This window comes from Protopterus annectens, chromosome 3.part1 (assembly GCF_019279795.1).
Source record: "Protopterus annectens isolate FY-2018-M chromosome 3.part1, PAN1.0, whole genome shotgun sequence".
In the NCBI taxonomy this organism is placed as follows: domain Eukaryota; kingdom Metazoa; phylum Chordata; order Ceratodontiformes; family Protopteridae; genus Protopterus; species Protopterus annectens.
The window spans coordinates 732,190,880-732,211,094 of record NC_056732.1 but is presented as its reverse complement, the minus strand read 5'-3'; the positions used below and the strand labels follow the sequence as shown (position 1 = coordinate 732,211,094).

General features: G+C 35.6%; 1 protein-coding gene across 1 annotated transcript in view; it reads right to left on the bottom strand.

Moving 5' to 3' along the window:
* PKHD1L1 (PKHD1 like 1) overlaps positions 1-20,215 on the bottom strand; it is a 1,597,738-nt gene that overhangs the window by 1,321,413 nt on the left and 256,110 nt on the right. Inside the window, exons 15-16 of the mRNA XM_044066249.1 lie at positions 12,040-12,308; positions 6,174-6,265 (exon numbers count right to left, since the gene is read on the bottom strand). Of these exons, the coding sequence (XP_043922184.1) occupies positions 6,174-6,265; positions 12,040-12,308 (361 nt within the window). The remainder of the gene's footprint in view (positions 1-6,173; positions 6,266-12,039; positions 12,309-20,215) is intronic.

Below are 20,215 nucleotides of genomic sequence, written 5' to 3'. Positions count from 1 at the left end.
ACTAAATTTGACAAATACTTTTTCCAAAATAGTTCCTTGTAATAATGTACATTCACTATTGTGACATTCCATAAAGTAAACAGCAACAGAACTCTCTATTTTTTATGTCCCTAACATGTTCCTGTAACTGGGTTCTAAACATTATTTAACTTTCTCCAGTATATACCAGGTTATGGGGACATAGAAGGGCACATATAATCCTTTCATTTTCACAAGAAATCAACCCTATAGAATCAAACCTTATATTATTTATCTTCTCAAAACCTGATATTATAAATTGGCACACATTACAATTCCTACAAGGAACTGTACCTGTAAGTTTAATAGCAGAAACCACATCTTCTTCAGGTAACATAAAATAGGCCCTAACTAACCATTTAAGCTCTGTCCTCATCTATATACCAATGGTTTATTATATAACATTTTCAATAATTTATCATCATTCATAAGAAACTTCCAATAATATTTCACCTGTTCCCATATTTGCTCACTTAAAATGTTATAAGTCATTATAAATAAACCCTTCCCTGTTCACATGCATATTTCTATTCAGTTTATGCATATTCTTACATCTATGCATATATTCCCCTTCACTAATCTTATTTAAAGCACAATAAATAGTATCTGTATCATACCCTCTATTCAAAAACATAATAGATGTTTGAAAAATCTCTCTATACAAATCCTCATTATTATTACAAATATTATGTAACCTCAACAATCCTCCATAAGGTAGAGATGTTATTAAATGGGGGGATGACAGCTAGCCCCATATAAATATTGTCCTCTATCAGTAAATTTTCTATGCACCTAAGTTTGAATGGATCCATTATCTAGTCCTATTAGATATAAATCTAGAAAATTTATTTCATTCTCATATTGTAATTCAATAAAGGATAAATGATAAATATTATGTAAATCTTTCACAAAATGTTGTACCTCATTGAAACCATCTTGGCAAATGAAAATTAAATCATCTATATATCTATAATTGTATAGAACATAGTTCTTTACAAAATTATGTTTATAAATGTAATCCATTTCAAACATGGCCATAAACAAGTTTGCATACATGGGGGCTAAAGGTGCCCCCATGGCTATACCTTGTAATTGATGGTAAACCCTATTGTTAAAGCTAAAATAATTATTTAACAAACAACATTGTAAAAATTCGATAATATAATGGGGAACTGGACTGTCTCCTAAAAAGTAATATACTGCTTTTAGGCCGTCAGCATGTTTAATATTTGTATACAAGCTATTGACATCAAGAGTAATCCAATACATCCTTGAATTCCACTGAATTACTGAAATTTCTGCCAAAAAATCAAAATAATCTTTAATGTATGATGTCAATTTTTTCACAAATGGTAATAAGAAATGATGTAACACTACACCAATATTATGTAAAAAATAGTTTGTAGCAGATATAATTGGTCTACCTGTAGGGTTGTATCCTTATGTAATTTCGGTAAGCAATAAAAGGTTGCCATAGTACAACCCCCCATATTAAATTTCTTATTTATATTTTTCTTAGTAAAGTATCCTAACCTAACACCTTTCTCCAGCAAGTTTGAAAATTGTTTCATAGCTTCCGTATAATGATTAACATCAGTTATTTCATAAACTGTACTTTCATCCAAGTGTTTATAACACATTTGCATATATTGCGTGTAGTGTAATACCACAATTTTATTCCCTTTGTTTGGAGGCTTTATAACTAAATCCTTTCTCCCAGACAAATCTTTTAGGGCAGCCAATTCCTTCTTAGTTAAATTATAACAGATTACAGTTTTATTACTATTAAATTCCTTATAAAGTTGTTCAATAGCTTAATGTAATATTGCTGAAAATTGTTTCACATGATCATTAGTGTAAGGTGGAATGAATCTGCTTTTACTAGAAATATTAGTTGTATTTAATAAGAAATATGCATTCAAACCATCTTCTCCATTAAAATAATTACATACATGAGATTCACATCAGTAAAACGTTTCCTCTTCATTAAACACCAGCATTGTAGATTATACCCTGTGCATTGCAGACCATCTGACAGTTGATGGACTGGCAACTTTTACAACTACTATGCCTTCTTCCCATCTCAACAGATGGAGCCATTATTTCAATGTGATTGCAATCTATGGCCTCCAGTACCACAGAGAAATGGGCTGTGTCATAAAAGTCTCACATGGTGTTGGCTCTCTCATCTGTAGTTTGATGATACCACATATACTCTCCTACATGCTGTCGCATGACATCAAGGAAATACTAGTTTATCTTTGAGGCAGATACCTGGTATACTCCTACTGTGCCCCCTGATGGTTACTGAAAGGTCTCTGTCGCTAGTATTATCAAAGCCACATATACCTTGGTATTCACAAGGAGAGGTCTTGCAAAGTAACTGTCTACATGGTAATGGTCTACAATTGCACTGTTGTGAAGCCCATGAAATGTTAAGTGCAGATGGATGGCATCGTACCTCCAAGGACAATGACTACCAGCAGTGAGCACAGACTGTTACATATACAGGTTTGTTCATGCTGCAGCTACCCCAAACACCATTCTTGTAGTCCTCTCCTGTAACTCTGGAATTTTATGGTGGTTGTTCTGGAGTTAACATATGCATGCATGCATATAATATATACATTTCTGAATCGCCCTTCCATATTGTGTATGCTCATTTGAATCCTTTCAGTCCTTCATTTTAGTAACATAATAACAATGTTATTATACACCATTAGCATACAATTTAGTCAGCTAGGTTACTTGGTACCACAACTCACACTCACTGTGTCTATAAATATCATACACCCTGCACATGGCCATTCATCATGCACAGCTGCTGACTGTGACATGGAAATATTTTTGATTCCCAGTGTCTATCTCTATACAATTCCCTTAACTAAACCATACTCCCAGATTACCCAAGAAAAGGGACATCTATGTCCTCAAGATCTACCTGGTTAACAGAAAAAATAAAAGAGAGAGAGAGAGAGAGATCTATTAACAAAGAAAGACTTGTGCAGCATTTTGTTGTGTTTCCCAAATGATGCTGATGAAAAACTAGGTTGTTTGAACACGTAGTTCTTTCTTAAGACAAGATTTCCTAAGAATCTTCTGATAATAAAAAAGGTAAATTTTCTTAATATCTTGACAAAATTCTCAAGAATTTTTATTGTATTGCTTAGGGATCAGATTTGTGGCACACCTTGTGTTTATCATATTTTTCTAGGTGGCTACCTCAAGAGCACATGCCACAAAAAATATACAAATTAATTTGTTATTGGATAATATTATGAACTAATTAAAATGGTTTCATATATTGAGAAGGGGTTAAATAAACAGTGAACATCTCTGTTCTAGCTCCTATAAAATGGAAGAAAAAAATGAAAAGATGTGGGTGGCGTCTGCACATAGTAACAGTCTAGCAACAGTCTTTTTACTTACAATAATAATATAGAGAAGTAATACATTTTGAAGACAAAGGACAGAAAAAAAACAGCCAGATGAAATGCTGGTTGTTTAATCATTATGTTTTATGCATTTCCTGAAAAATATAATTCATTGGTATTTAACTCTTGGTGTACTAAGAAATACTAACGTAATTCTTGTGTGATGTATTATTGTCTTCCCTTGGTTATGGTCATTTCATTCTATTGGGGTTTTTTGAGTTTGTATATAACAAGTCACAATCCACATAATGACATGTTATGGTGCTACTTTAAAATATTTGATTGGGAACTTATTTAATGCTGAGTTTTGCCTATAAATTATATATAGTGCAACTGCTAAATGTACTAATGAAGTCTGCATAAAAGTAAAATCAGTCTAGCATTTTGTTTCAAGTTTGAAGAAAAGTTTTTTTTTGTTTCTTAAATACTGCTAGCTACCTTTCCATCTTGCTGCTGCACCCATTAATATGTGCTCAGTTTCTCGTTTTCATATTTTTTTCATATTATAAGATAATGATTACTTACTATATTAAAACATTTAAATAATTTACTGTGTGTGCTTTGTCTCTGTTGTTATTACACCATCTCAACATTATTTTACATGTAGAAACTCATGAGGTAATGGGTATATCTAAGGAACAGGTGTAGCTAAACTTGTACACTGACAACTTGTTGAACAAACAAAGCCACAAGCCTAATGTCTAGCTGCCTTTTCTCTACTTTCCTGCACAACTATTCATAAGCAGGCAATATGTTTACAGAGAATAACAGTCTGCACTGGGTTCCATAAACATATAAAAAGGGGGGAGATGTCAAAGTGAAGACAGAGACCAAGGAGCTGGAGTGGATTGTAAGACTTAGGGCAAACATGGGAAAAGGTCTTAATGACAAACTTAGTATTAAGCCTATCCAGTTGGGTAGGGATTTACAGAAGTAGAGTTGATAGAATTCTATGTCATGCTCCTGTGTGGCATTGTGTCTCAGTCATTAATATGTAGTTTATAAGGGAAGGGAGTATTAACATTTTTTATATGTATTATATTTATTATATATGTTTTTAATTTTACAAATTGTACTATTTTGTGGTTATGATGCATGTTATTTATACAGTGTTCTTGAATATGATCCTAGTCTAGTAAACTAATTTACTCTGGGGAATGTAATATGACTTTAAATCTAGAAGGTAGGATAATATATTAGCATAATTAATTGAATTGCTAGGTATAAATCTTGGAGTGTTGTTTTTTGAGTTGTCTGAAGTGGCTTGGGCCATGAAAGCACTCACCTGATGTTTGATTTGTTTGATTTGTTTTATTAAATTATTTTATGCTTTATACAGCCATCGTCTGGTGCCTCCTTCATCTGTTTTTGAATATATATATATATATATATATATATATATATATATACACACACACACACACATATATATATATATATATATATCTATATCTATATATATATATATATATATATATATATATATACACACACACACACAAACACATATATACATAAATATTATATGTCTATCTATATTTATCTACATCTATCTAAATATATATATATATATATATATATATATATATATACATATATATATATTTACACTTAAGAATCTAGAACTACTGAAATACCAAACTTCAGTAGCTTGAGACCAAAGTGTGGAAACTGTACTTGCGTGAAAGTGCAGAATGCCGAATGCGGAAATGTTGAATCCTCGGTTATGGAGGCACATATGTGACGTGGGATTCCCTGTGTTCGTGATGTGTAGTCTGGTATGTGGATGTAGCTGGAGAGTCAGGTAAGTGATGTTTTACTAGGGGTTTTAGGTAGGGATTTTAGTGTGTGTGAGTGTGTTTGGAGTTTTGAGGTGTGAGCTAGGGTACTTAGGTAAGATTGTGAGTGTGTAAGGGTTGAGAGTGGCGGTATTTGTACATATGTGATACGTCTTTGTGCAGGGGGAGTGTAGAATGTGTAGTGGTGGTTTTTGTGTGTTTGTGTTTTTAGTGCGACCTCGGAGTTAGTATATATAAGTAGCAAGGGTGTGGGGGGGGTACAGCAGGGGTGCCTGTCCTCTTGCTTATATGTAGGGTCCATGCATTTGTTTGTTTTGTTGTGTTGGTTTGTAGTGTGGGGAGGAAGGTGTATGTGTGAGTGTTTGTGTGTGGAGTATGTATGGTGGCTGTCGTGATTTTAAATTTCGCGCTTTTGGGGTTTCCAGTTTTTTTAGTTTTCGGCTTTACAGCCTCAAGATACTGAATTTTGATATTTCATTATTTCAGGATTGTAAAGTGAAACTATATATATATATATATATATATATATAGATAGATAGATAGCTACATATACATACATATATGTATCAATAATGTATGTTTTTGCCTGTCTCTGATGAAATCACATCTTTTTTTTCTTCTTTTGATCTAATTTCTATAATTCATTGTAACTTCTTTTACTGCTGTATGTTTCCAACATCATATGTGTAAAAGTTCAATCATGCCTTATGAAGGTTTTCTTCCCGGGCCTTCATTAAAAATGGGATTTATGCCCATTTGGACTTTCTGAATAATCAAAAGTCAGAAAACTATATATAAATAAATATGGCATTCAATAGTAAGGTTTTCTCAAACTGTTTTTACTATTCAGTCAGAAAAAATGACATCCAGATGTACTGCCTATCAGAAAGCATAATTTACAGATACTTATAAATGGGCTTACGGTTTGCCTTTCTGGAGCAGAAAAACTTTTGATTGTTGAGTATAAATGTTGTAATAGCTGTTGCTGGCCCAGTCACAGTATGCAATCTTAACCTACAAAAAAACAAAAATTCATAACAACGTAAATAAATAAAATAACTGTTTTCATCAAATTCTTCTTTAAGAGTCGTACTGCTTTCATCAAATTCTTCTTTAAGAGTCACATTTCATCATATTAAGTGGGTCATGATGCCTTATATGATAATCAAAATTATCAGTGAATGAAAATTTGGTAGTTCAGTAAACCTTAATTTAAATATCACTGTCACCTGTGCAGAAGTCATCAATGATACAAGAACTAATTCAATCCAACAGAATATCTAAACTCAGACTACAAAGAAATAAAAGCAGTGTTGTACATAGTGCATGAGAGGTAACTAAAGAAGAAGAATTTAATGCAATTTGGCTTTAATAACAATATAGAAGTTGCATATTCCTTTATACATCACTGGGAGAGCTGATACTAGGCAAGGGAACCTAATACTAAAACAGGTATCAATAACCTTAAAAACGTAGACGAATGCTACCTGGGACAGACCTTGAAACCACACCATTGGCATTAAGAGAGGTGTTGAAGCCATACCACTAATTTTGAGAGTATTATAAATGAACAATACAGCCTTTAGGTGTAGCCAACACCCTCAACATCCAAATACATTCCACAGTGTACATCTAATGAGGATAATTATTCACACTGTCTTCCCTGTGATTCACCTACTTCAGTCTGAGTCCAGTGTCTTCCAGTATTGCCTTGATAACAATAACTGTATATTGGTTAAAGCTATCACATTCATATCCAATGAGTTTAAGGAGGGGCTAATATTTTCAGTACCACTACGTGATTTTTGGTAACACACCAACATGAGACAGTCCTTGCTGGCACACCAAGATCTTAATTAATGTGCACTGGTAAAATATACCAGACATACTATAAACTTAGAGTAGCTATAGCATTCTCTCTTTACAAGGTACTGATTACTTGAGGTATAACATTGTAAACTTTCCTTGTTTTGTGCTTAATATACCCCCATGTAAAGAAATAACAATTGCTTGTTTATATTGCTATACAGTTTAGTTTGCACTGCGCATAGCATATGTCATTTACTCTATTTTATTCTGCTTAATGTCTATGTTATTTCCTTGCCTTAACTTACTTCATCTGTATTTTCAATGTGGGTATCTGTTGATTATAGTCTATTTTGCTGCTTGCATCTTATTTTTTCCTCACTGGCCTGGGTCATGGCAGTAAAGGGTCCATGAACCAGTCCAGTTTCCTAGCTAACAAATGTTAAATAAATAAATAAATAATAAATAAACACAATTACTAATTCAAAATGATTGCAATCTATCTACCTCTGACTTCAGCAGTTGCAAAGACTCAAAGTAACTGTCAGTAGACATAAACTTACTAACTCTGGATGCAGACGGTCTCTTTCTTCTCATCTGCACTCTGTACAAAGATTCATAAAGATTCATGATGTGTATGAAACACTCAGACAGGAAAGCACAAACTTAAGTGACCAAAATGCTGAGTTGATTTTCAAATATAAATAGTTTTTTTCATTTAGGTTACTTGAAGAAATTCCAGAAGGATGTCCTTGGATTATGCAACACTGGAAATTGTTAATTTAGACAAATCTCCCATTCCATATTAGGCAAAGAGCCCTTAACCTTTACTTCTTGCGACAGATCAAACTTTTAAATCCATATAATGTCCCCAAAGCAAACCAGAAAGTTGCAGTCCTAAACTGTGCAATACATAGCTTTGATTTTCATACGAAGTAAGCTCTGTGAATGTGTATGGATACCTCTCAATTTCTTTGCTCAAGGATTCTGGACAAAGCCAAAAATAATGGGAGAACAAAGGCCCAAAATCAGGGATAGTCTCTAACTATTACTCTAATTTACTTAAAAAGTTAACAAATAATAGTTTTGCATCAGCATGCATTTTTGGACAATAAGAAGTATGAAACTTTATTAACTGTATTACCGACTGACTGTAATCCTCAGTGACTTACCAGAAAATCAAAAATTGTATGAAAGGGAGGGTATGAGGCTAAATATGGGACATTTTAGAACAAGAACACTCTTCCATCTACCTGCTTAACTGAATAAACTACTGGAAACTTCAACAAGAGTCTCCTAGATCTGCTAGCTAAAGTGATTTTATCTGGACTTAGCCTTTATACTCAATGAATTAAGAGATGGATAGAAAGGGTGTTAAACCTGCTAACCTGTTTATGGGTGTGCTGTGTGGTTAATCAGTTAAAACATTTCCTATGATACCAAACAGGTGATTTGAAAGAAAGGTTTAATTTTATTTTTATTTTTATTTGAAAGAAAGGTTTAACTCTGCTCTTAAGACCATATTGGTATCATTATACATACCATTTTAAGTGTGAATGGAACAAGTTAACTGTCTCATGTCCTTTTAAAGCACAGAAAGCTGTCCCAAGAATGCACATTTGTTTTGACATTTGAGCTGCTTTAGAATCACATGTTGACAGGGCCTCTTGATATAATTTGTGATATGTGGGAGAGTGAATATGCTCTCCACAAGCAATCTGTTGTGGAGTTAGTCTGACCCTTGGGTTTAGGACAAAGTGAACAAATGGCTTCTTGTTCAGGTACAATAGAAGCAAAAAATCAAGTAAAGTGACTGAACAAGTAAAGACAGAGAACATACAAATGGACAAAAGGTAATGGTAATTATCCCTCCCTGCAGGCAGCATGGGAAGGTCTATTCACTATTGTCAGAAACATAAATGATGTTAATTATGTGCTAGAATTACCAGGAAGGAGGCAAATACAAACTCTGCCATGTTAACAGGTATGATAGACTGTGTTACTCATAATCTGCACTGAGTTACAAGAGGAATCAGAAGGTGATCTGGTTATACCACTTCAATGAGGTTTGTACTGACACCCAGTAATTCAGGTAGTATTTTCACAGCAGCAATTTTCTCCCCAGGTTTAGGAAATCTAGGCAGTGTTACAAGAGTCTGGGAACACATTCACTGCCAAGTTAGGGAGTTCCTAACTAGTGAACTATCATGCAGACATGGAGTCACAGCAGACAATCAAATGGGGTCCATGCAGGGTACCTGACCAGTGACCACCTCAAACAAATCATGTGAGAGGAACTATAGGAATGTTGCATCTGATGATAATCCAGGTAAATTTCAAAGAGGAAGCTCGGGAAGGTAAACCAAGCCAGGAACAATAAGTCCACCTTAAAATGCAAAAACATCTCTGTCTCAGGAGCCATGGAGATACACTTTATTCAAAACTAAATAAATAAATAAATAAAGTACATGCTTTTGCATAACAGTGCTTTTTCAGGTAATCATCCATACATTTAAGTAACTTGCCAAATCACGTGACATTTTAATTATGAAGGTAGTGATTTTAAAGCAACAGTTCACTTATCTCTCTTGCTGCTTAAGTTTCAATGCTGGTTTTAAGATGACAGAACCATTTAATACAGGAATCCAACAACCCCTGAGCCCCATCAGTAGTGCTGGTGCAAAAATAAATGGGAGTACCAGGTTTTGTGCAAATTACAGGAAACTGAATGGCCACACAGAGTCAGATACTTACCCCCTGTCCAGGACAGATGAAACTTCACAGGGTGAGGATAAGTAACTATTATTATCAATCTGACTAAGGGTTAATAGCAATTACCTTTAAAACTCATAGCAAGGGAGAGGTCATTTTTTGTTAGGCAGTTTGGATTGTATGAAGTCAATAAGTCCCTTTGGGATGAAAAATGCCAAAGGAACTTTCCACACACTGGTAAATCCATATACTGGCAGTAGCTGAAGAATATGCTCTTGTTTATATAGGCCATATTGCCATCTATAGTCAGTCCTGACAGAAACATTTTCAACATAATAGGATGGTACTAAATAGACTTAAAAAGACTGTTAAGTATTAAGACAACAAACATCAGTTAGCACGGAAGAAGTTTCATATCTTGGTCATCAGGAAAGTGGTGGTAAGATTCTCCAAGAATCCACCAATAAAGAATCCATATCGACATGGCTTATCACTGATACCAAAAAGCAGGTTATGGTATTCAGTGGGACAGCAGGATATTAGAGAAGGTTTGTCTCAAACTAAAGCAAAACAGTAAATCCTTTTACAGACCCTACCTGCAAGAACAGGTCAGGTAATCTAAGTACAGGCTGTGAAAGACTTGAGTAGACCTTCTGTTCTATCCAGTTCTGATCATAAACAAAAGCTTATTGTATGTGTAGATTCATCAAACCATGACCAGGGGGCTATGTTTACCCAAGTCTTTTCAAAGGGAGAAGAATACCCAATAGTGTACCTCAGTCATAGAACAACCATATGAGGAATCACATACAGAAATGGAGAATACATGGTTGGGGACAGTCTGAGCTCTACAAAAGCCTTAATTGTATCTATATGGTAGAAAACTGGCAGTGCTTACATCTCAATTCCTTAACATGGTTACATAGGGCCAGGAGAGAGACTGGAAAGCTTCTAAAACAATATGCGGGTGACAGCCCTGTAGCATAATAATCCAGGACCAGAGCTGTGCCACTAAAGGAAATGCAGATGCTCTTTCAAGACTGAGAAGTGGGTATGTCACTAAGGTGATGCACCTTCTGCCCAAGTTTTGTTTCCTAGAGGTATCTCAAAAAAAGGTCACTTATGTCTAGAACAAGTAGCAGAAAGTTGGGGACCACTGTAAACCCTACAATCAGTTTCAAAGTAATGCAGTGTGTATGTAAAATGTAAACATGTATAAAATATGTACCTTTTTCAGTAATCATGCAACAAAGTTGTATAAAGTGCATAAAGCTGCATAGGAATCATATGGCTGTTTATCTGTAAAATGTATTGCATATTTGAAAGTGAAGCTGATTTCAAAGAGCTGATACTTCCTGTCAAAGGCTGCTCTACCATAAATGGACTGGAAATTGCAAACAGTATGATCAGATTTGAAATTTATAGGAAATAGGAACTAAGAAACTATGAGCGTAATAATGAAGGTGGATTTGTCCATAATGAACTGCTCTAGCTATATATTTTCTGTGTTTCCTCAAACCCCTTCAAGTAACCATCTCCTTACAGACTTTAGATTAGCTCAGCTAGTGATGGTAGTAGGACCAGACAGCTGTAGATGGTATTTGTCTAAATGATGTTTGCTTTTTTAAACCTTTGTCTTTGCAGATGCAAAACATATTTGCTTATTTATTTATCTTCAAAGTGCATTGTGTAATTGTGTTTATTGTGAGTAAAGACTTTCATTTTTCAGTTTCAAATGCATGTGACTTGTTGTTTGTTTATATATATATATATATATATATATATATATATATATATATATATATATATATATGAGGAGAATCACCAAAACTGATAAATTATTTACTTTTGTCATCTACCTTTCAGGGAGTGCTTTAGCCACCATTTTTAATGGGCCATATTTGGTTCATTTTAAGAGTTAGTAAATTAAACCTTTTATGTGCCAGACAGAACAGATTAGTGACTGCATGTTTGTGAATATAGGTTCATTGGTTCTTAGGTGATTACTAGGCTAATGACCCAGCAGGGCCTTTTTAAGCCTAGCCACACTTCCCAAATAAATGGATCATTTTTGATACCCTGGGGTTATTCTAAGAGATTATATGCAGGCTTTTTTCCTCACTGAAAGATTATCTCATGCATTGCTAAAATTATTTAATGAATGCTTAAATTATTTTAATGAAGATTTCAAACAGTTTTGATAAGAGGAATATCAAATTTACCAGCGTAACATTTTAAAATAATAGCAAGGATTTGCTGTGATACATTACCTTGTCCCTTGGATGTCCAGTCTCACTAAAGTAGAGAGCAGAGCGATCATCCCCACGAATGAAGAATGTATAGTTGTCAGTTTCTGGTGGAACAAAAAAGCCACTAAGGCGAGCAACAAAGTAATTCAGGCTATTAGGCCAGCTGTATGAAGCAGCATCAACCCATGTGGCTTCTTGATATCCAGAAGTGCTGGAATTGTATAGTAATACAGCATCAAGTGAACTGGGATTTTGATTTTTCCACATCTCAACCTTTATTCCTCTGCTGCCTAAACAATAAAAGAAAAGCTGTCCTTTAATTCAAATCACCAGTGTGCAACTGCCTTGACCAGTACATATTACAGTATTGTAAATGTCCTTTCTGATCAGAGAGTGCATTACAAACTTTTGATTTCATGACCACCACTTTTACATAAGCTATATGAATATTCATTATGTCTCTGTGATCAGCATTCTAACCATTCATGGCGTACATCAGTGCTCATTTTTGTTCCATTCAAGTAAAAATTGTCTGAATAAGTTTGCTTTTGTGTATAAAAGTGACTAAGATGTGAGTTTATACTTAAAATGAAACCAAAATTCTGAAAGTAGGTAGACTGTTAGATACTGTTAAACCAGATAAGGTATAGTCAGAGGCATAACAAGGCTGGAGAGAAGGGGCAGCCACCTTGGGCACAATATGTTAGGGAGTACAATCAGCAGATCTCAAATGGCCTTCAGTACATTGCTGGCAATCAAAAATGAATTCTGGTATTGCTTTAGCAGTCAGAATTAAAGTGCTGTAGTGTTCTGTGACTTCAATGCTTTACTGGTATTCTGAAATGTGTGTATCATAAATTGTAGCAGCCGCTTGTTACATCTGTGGCTAGCGGTTTGCTACAATTGAAAAGGACAGGAAAGCTTTCCATTCTATCATGTTTTACCTTATGCGTCCTTTCTTTCTGAACTATACATTTTATTTGTTACAGTTTCTCTTTAGATAACTAGACTGTATAGTATTTAGTTGCATCCCTTATGACATCCTGTATCCTACTCTAGCCATATTAATAGGAAACTACCAGAGTTCCACATAATGTTTTAGGTGGGATTTTATAAAATGTTTGTAAAAAGGAATTGTACCTTCTTGTTCTTTACTGATGATGCTTTTCATCACTTCTCTTGCCCTTGCTGTTTTTTAACAATGATTTGCCTACATTTCTATATTTAGATCAACTACCACCTATTATGCTGCTATTGCAAGTCTCATGTCTATATATGTATATGTTTCCTTCCTGTCCTACTGCATAGTCTATGTCAGGGCTTTTAATTCTCCGTTGAAATGAAAGTATACATTTTAAATAGGGATACCTGTGTTTATTTTATTGAGAAGAACATTCTGAGGGAACATAGAAAGGGTCATTTCACTGTAGACTGACATGCGATTGATCAGCTATCTGAGTTATGCTGGGAGCTATGAACAAATAAAAGTTGCTTCAGGGATGACTGATTGTACCGATAACCGTAACCATATGGCTGACAAAGACTGAATGCTGCTTTAAAGAAATCTTAACTCATTGCTTCCTAGATGAATATAGTTGTCCAGAAATAAAGGATCCTATGTATAATGAATGGGTATACTCATCTTCATGCCTTCCCTACACTCTTGAGATAAGTGTACTCATCAGTGACTTCAAAGTCTAATTTCTGAAGTCCTAGTACAGATACATACCTTTTAACTAAGTCAGCAAGTGGCATCTAAACAATAACAAGATCTCTTAAGCACGCAGAGTAAAATGGTCAGAGTGGGATGTACAGGACTAGAGTTATTAAGGACTGTTTGAAAAACATTCTGAAAGGTGCCGTATTTCCACATTTATATTATTAATGCAAAAATAAAATGTGATATGCAAGAAATTACATTAAAGAATGGAGGGTAATGTGAAGACATTCTGAGATATAAATGTTTTGTAAAGCAGTTATGAAAGTTAGTACTATTTTTAGACCTACCCCGTAATATATGGGAAATGTAGCTTTGCCTCATTCAGTGCTAAGCATCAGGAGGCCAGCTAATTTCCATGTTCCTGAATATGTGAAGCCAAGAAATCATTACTTTCTGATAGGTTTTATAAAAAAAATACTGTATTAAAAACACACCTCATATGATTTACAAAAAATTGGCCTGCAAGTGCAGTTAGCCTAGTACTAACCTACTATCATATAAACTTATGTGAGTTACAATAAAATGTAAAATATGACATTTTTTGGCAGCTGATGGACTGTGCACTGGTTTGACTATAAAATGTCTGCTTGATGACACTGATTCTATATTGCAAATTAGAAAGAAAATGTATTTTATTTGACAACAATTACTAGCATTATGGCCAGGCAAAGAGCTATATTTCTGTAACTATGCAAGAAAGACCCAAAATAGACATAGAAAATAATTCTTCTCTTCTACGGTTTTCCAGAGATGCATGATAGATCAAGGTGACATAGTGCTATTTTGTGATACTACACAAAACATGCAAATTATGGATACATTATACAATGACTGGCCAGTAACATCGTAAAACGAGCACGCTGATTGGCCAGCCCAACCAGCATGCCCGTTGAGAATATACAATGGAAAAAGGTCTGGTCCCCCAGACATTTTTCCATTGATATATTCTTTAATTTTAAGGGTTTAAAAAAAAAAAAAAACAAGCGTAGCAACGGAGATCTTCTTTTCTCCGCTGCTTACTTTCCCGAGCACTGATGTACTGGGTATGTGTGGGAATGCAAGTTCCAAATGCACGCGCAGTACATCATCAATGGCAACGTGGAGCTGTCCAGAGGCGAAGGACAGCATGGCATCATTATACAAGGATATTATTTAAGAAAAGTAAGCATTTTTTTTTCTTAAATAATGTCATTGTATAATAGCAATAACCCACTTCTGGGTGTGGGTAATGCTGGACTTCGCCCTTGTGACCAAACCACACCAAACGTGGGTAAATCCAGCATTACCCACACCCAGGCATCGGTTATTGATTAAATATTTCATAGTAGTCCAAAACAACATAGAATGAGTATGCTGCCAAGTATGGAAATAAGGTACTTATGGAAAGCTGATGGTGAAATGCTGACTCTCTGCAGCTGAGGAAAGAGATCTATTTTTCTATGAGTTGCTTAAACTGATAGATCTGCTTTCTGTTTTACCTGTTTCATTTTATTTTCTGTTTTAAGAAATCTGATTTGCCTGGTGTTTTTGTTTTACGTGGCAGGTAGACCCTTAAATTACTCAGAATGCACATTTCACGTGCTTTTTCACTGGTTAATTTATTTCTCAAGTGATACTTAAATACACAGAGTATATCTGTTCTGTAAAGGCCGTTCATTAAAATAAGCCCTACCCTTCCCTTGTCTTTGTTTTACGCACTGCCCAACATTATAGTCTATTTCAGCCTTTTTATATCCCCTAGAGCCAAGTTCTTGTTTAAACCTGTCCATATTATAGTTGAATTTCTCATCATTATTGTTTAATCCGCAGATACGCATCCCCTGACCTCTCATAGTTTCATAGTTAGTTTCATAGTAGTGTACTAGGCTATCTGCCCGGGGGCATTTATAAGCCTAGCCAACAGTGAATATATAGTTGCGCCTCTAGTAGTGACACATGTGGGACCCCATTATTTAGTAAACTATACCTCTGTCTAGTAGTGACACTGAGGTGACTCCATCCATGCATCGAGAGTTTTCTTGAACAGTGCCAATGAAGGGCTCTGTCTCACATGAACTGGGATTTTGTTCCAGAGTATGGGTAACCTCTGTGTTATGAATCTATCCCTCCAGCATGTCCTATTCATATTTGTGCAGAGGTTGAAATCTTTAGGTTCTGGTGGATATGGATTTTTTGAGATGGAGCATGTCCATCAGTTCTTGGTTGGACATGGCCCTATATGTTAGGCACAAATCACCTCTGAGCAGGCGGTATGCTACTGAATAGAGCTGGAGTTTCTTTAATCTAGCTGGATAAGGCACATGTTTGAGACCTATGATCCTCTTGGTGAGGTACTTCTGGGGTCTTCCAGTTGTTGCATGTGCCGGTGAGATACATCCCAAATGGAGCATTATATTCAATCATGGGCCTGACAAGGGAGGATTATAGAGGTACAATGACCCCCTTTGATCTGGATGAGAATCCCTTCATGATGAGATGGGCAAGGTAGAATGCCTTTCAGACCACACTTTGGCAACATGGTTGTCAAAGGAGGAGTCTGACGACTCGAGTCCCCCCCTCTCTCTCTGATTACTTCTTCTATTCAGTGGGTTAAGTTTGAGGCCATGATTCCGCACCAGTTGTAGTTTGCTACCCATCTTGTGACATATGGAAAGGCTTTATCCAAGTCCAAGTAGGCAGTGTGGACAGCCTTGGCAGGATCTGCCTTTTACAAAACCGAACTGGGTGGGATCATGATGTTTTGAAAAATATAATGTGGGTGCATGCTATCTCGTTGTAACTGTGTGTTTTTCCTACATGACGTCCTGTATAATGTTGAACTAAATCTCTGTAGATCATCCTTACAAACAGAGACATCTAAAAAATCTATGTTCACATCAGAAAAATTATATGTAAAAGCTTAAATTCAATTTCCACCTTCAATTAAATATAAAAAAAACCACCAAAAACTTGGCATGCTCTACCGACAGAATTGTTATCTTACACCCTCCACCAAATTCACCTTACCACATTTCTCATCCCCTCCCTCCTCTATGGAGCCCCACCACTAATTAACCTACAATCTTCACTCAAAACACAACTCTCCTCTTACTATAACAAAATTGCCAAGTTTGCTACCTCCCATAAGTCCTCCTCACACCACTGTTTGGCTCTCCACAAATGTAAATGGTTAGAACTACCCAATCACCTCACCTACGTCCAACTGACTCTTGCAAACAAGCTCAGCTTCAATCCTTCCCTCTGCCCCTTCCTTTCCTCTACCTTTAAAATGCACCTCCCTGATAGAATACTAAGATCTAACAACCAAAACCTAACTGAATTGTATAAACCAATTCGTCCCCCTGGAAAAAATCTCTTATCCTAAAGTCTAGCTCATCTCTGGAACTCCTTACCCCCATCCATTCGTACTATCACAAATCATTTCTCGTTCAAAAAATCCCTTTACTCACCTAATTTCCCAGTGGGAATGCTCCTGCTCCCACCCCAGATAATCTCCTCCCTATTCATAATGGGAATTTCCACTTCTCCTCCCCTATTCATAATGGGAATTTCCACATACTCTCCTAAACTCATAGATCTTGCTCTTGCTTGTATTAAGCTATTTTTTCTGAATACTTGAAAGGTACCTCTTAAGTGTAACATACCCTAAGATGAAAAAGCTTCTTAGTTTCTATATTGAAAAATTCTATGTCAGCTCATATATCTTTCTCTTGCTTGTATTAAGCTATTCATCCTGAATGCATGAAAGATACATCAAGTGTAACCTACCCTAAGTTGTAAAAGCTTCTCAGTTTCTATATTGTAATTTTTTTATTTTCAGCTATACAAGATTGTAATATTTGTATATATTTGTTCACTAGTCTGTTGTATTTCTAAGTTTCCTTCATTTTTTACTAGTCCATAGTAATTGTATAATTGTAACCAAATATCTTATTGTAACCTTGCTACTTGTTTTTGGACCTTTTCTCCCCAGGACTCCATTGAAAACGAGTTCTTTTAGCCCAATGGACTATCCTGGTAAACCAAGTGCAAATAAATAAATAAAACAGAAAAAATCAGTAGTGGTATTCAAGTGATTAACAAAATCCAACAGATCTGATTCTGAGCCATCCCACAGCCGAAAAAGATCATCTACAAATCTGCAGTAGAATCTCACTGAAGGGTGTTGATTTAAAACATAATGTCTCTCCCACTGAGCCATAACTATGCTGGCTTAGCTATTGGCACAAGGAGTGCCCATAGCTACGCCACCCCACTGCAGATATAACTGTTCCTCAAAAAGAAAATATTATTTTCAAGGATGGTCTGAAGAAACATAGAAATCAGATCCATGTCCTTGACCTCATAGCCACTATTGTTCATCAAAAAATCATGAACCATGCTTATCCCTTGTTGGTGCGGGATAACCGTAAACAAGGAAACAGCATCCATTGTAACCAACAATATGTTATGTATATCATTCATCACACTAAAATCATATAAAGTTTGTAAAAATTGTTTAGTATCATTTAACACCTGTGTTTCACCTCACTCTGGAGAGTGCTGGTATCTGTGCAGTTACTGAAACATGTTTCAAAGCCATGGATAGCACTCTGGCTGTGCATATAGCACCATTCATACATTCGACCACCCACTGAACATGAAAAAACAAAAGGAAGAGGTGTATCTACATGAAGAATAAGCACACCTCAAGGCTGTTCAAACAATATAACATGCTTGAGCTACTCCATGTCCAACTAACAATGGGAAAAATCCATTACCATATTCTTACTAGTTACAGGCCCCAGACCATGAACCAGGAAACACCTACACCATACCTGAAGCACTATCCAGGCACAATACCATTCTCATGGGTGACTTCAACTACCCTTCCATTAACTTGGAGACATACATGGCCACAAACATGCAGGCCAAAAGATTTATTTTTTTTTTCAAACACCTTTATTGAATTATCACTTGTGACATAGGTAAATTTACATTCATATTAAAGTAATCAAAGTATATTAACATCACAAACATTATGCTTCACATATCTTGCTATATATCATATAAGCTAAGCAATATTACATAAATTATTTAATTTCTGCCTATTTTTAAACAAGAAACATCTTTATTAAACCTTCAGTTACTACATGGGCAATCATACATTTATATAAATGAAAAAGAAAACTCAACGACACAATTCTAGTTGCAAGCATTTTACATCACAAACCATACTGACATACTCCCAGTTGCAAACATTATACATCACTTATAATCTACCCAGTCTTTCTCACTAACACATTGCATAGCTCATTTAAGCCCTGCCACCTTTTAGACCTCTTTCCTCCCTTGTATGTATTGTTCCCGTAATTCCCATTTTTCCTGCATAGTTTGCTCCTAACCTTTTCCAAAGATCTCAATTCCAGTTGTTTCATCCCTGTTACTATATTCACTATTTCCAGTATAGTTGGTTTAGATTTTGATTCCATTTTCTAGTAATTGCTTTTTTGGCAGCCATATTTATTAAACACAGCAAGGCCTTACCATGTCTGGGCAATTCCTATTTTGTATCATAGCTCAGAAAAATCATATCCCTCATCAGACCAATCTGCCCATCCAGCATCTCTGCCAGTGCATCCTGCAGGGAATCCTTAAAGTCTGCCAAATCACCGCACTGCTTTCTTCCCCTTCACACCTCCAACACTTACTGTCTGCCTGAGGAAAAATTCTCTGGAGTCTACTTGGGCAGGCCAAAAGATTTCTTGACTTTGTAAACTCAAATGTTCTGGAGCAGCTTCTCTGCACCCCCACTAAGGATACAAATACGGGTGAGCACTGCCCACATCTTCACTGGTATGATCATATCACTAAGCAGTCTCCCATGAAATAAAAGTAAAACTAAACCCCACTTAACACTAAAAACTTTAAGAACTTTTCTAAGGCAAATTACCTTCTATTAAGTGATGGCATAGACAGTTTCCAAGCTCCCCCAAACCCAGAAACTACAGAAGCCTATGTAGAGGTGTACACAAAAGCCCTGTACAACCATAAAAAACTACTACATAAAAACAGCAGTACCAGACCAAAATAAGCCCAGGTCAAACTGCAAAAACAAGCCACCCTGGTGGACCCCTGGTATTAATAGGTTATACAACAAAAGAACGAAAACCCTATTGAGAAGTATGAGGGAATGTGCACAACAGATCTGGTTACTGTTTAGAAAATTTGTAGCACTGTGCTTTACTTCTTATTTCTCAATGTTTGTAATTAGAACTTACTACTCAAATGTACCTAATTTGCTCCTGTATTTTTCCATGTCATGATCACCTCTACTGTATACATAGCTTGATTGTTACTGTTTACCATCTACCATGTCTTTCTGTGGCGCTTTTCTCCCCGGGCCTCAGCTGAAAAAGGACCTGTGACCAGTCGGAATTTCCTGGTAAACAAATGTAAATAAATAAATAAATAAATACAAATGTCCCTCATTAGTCA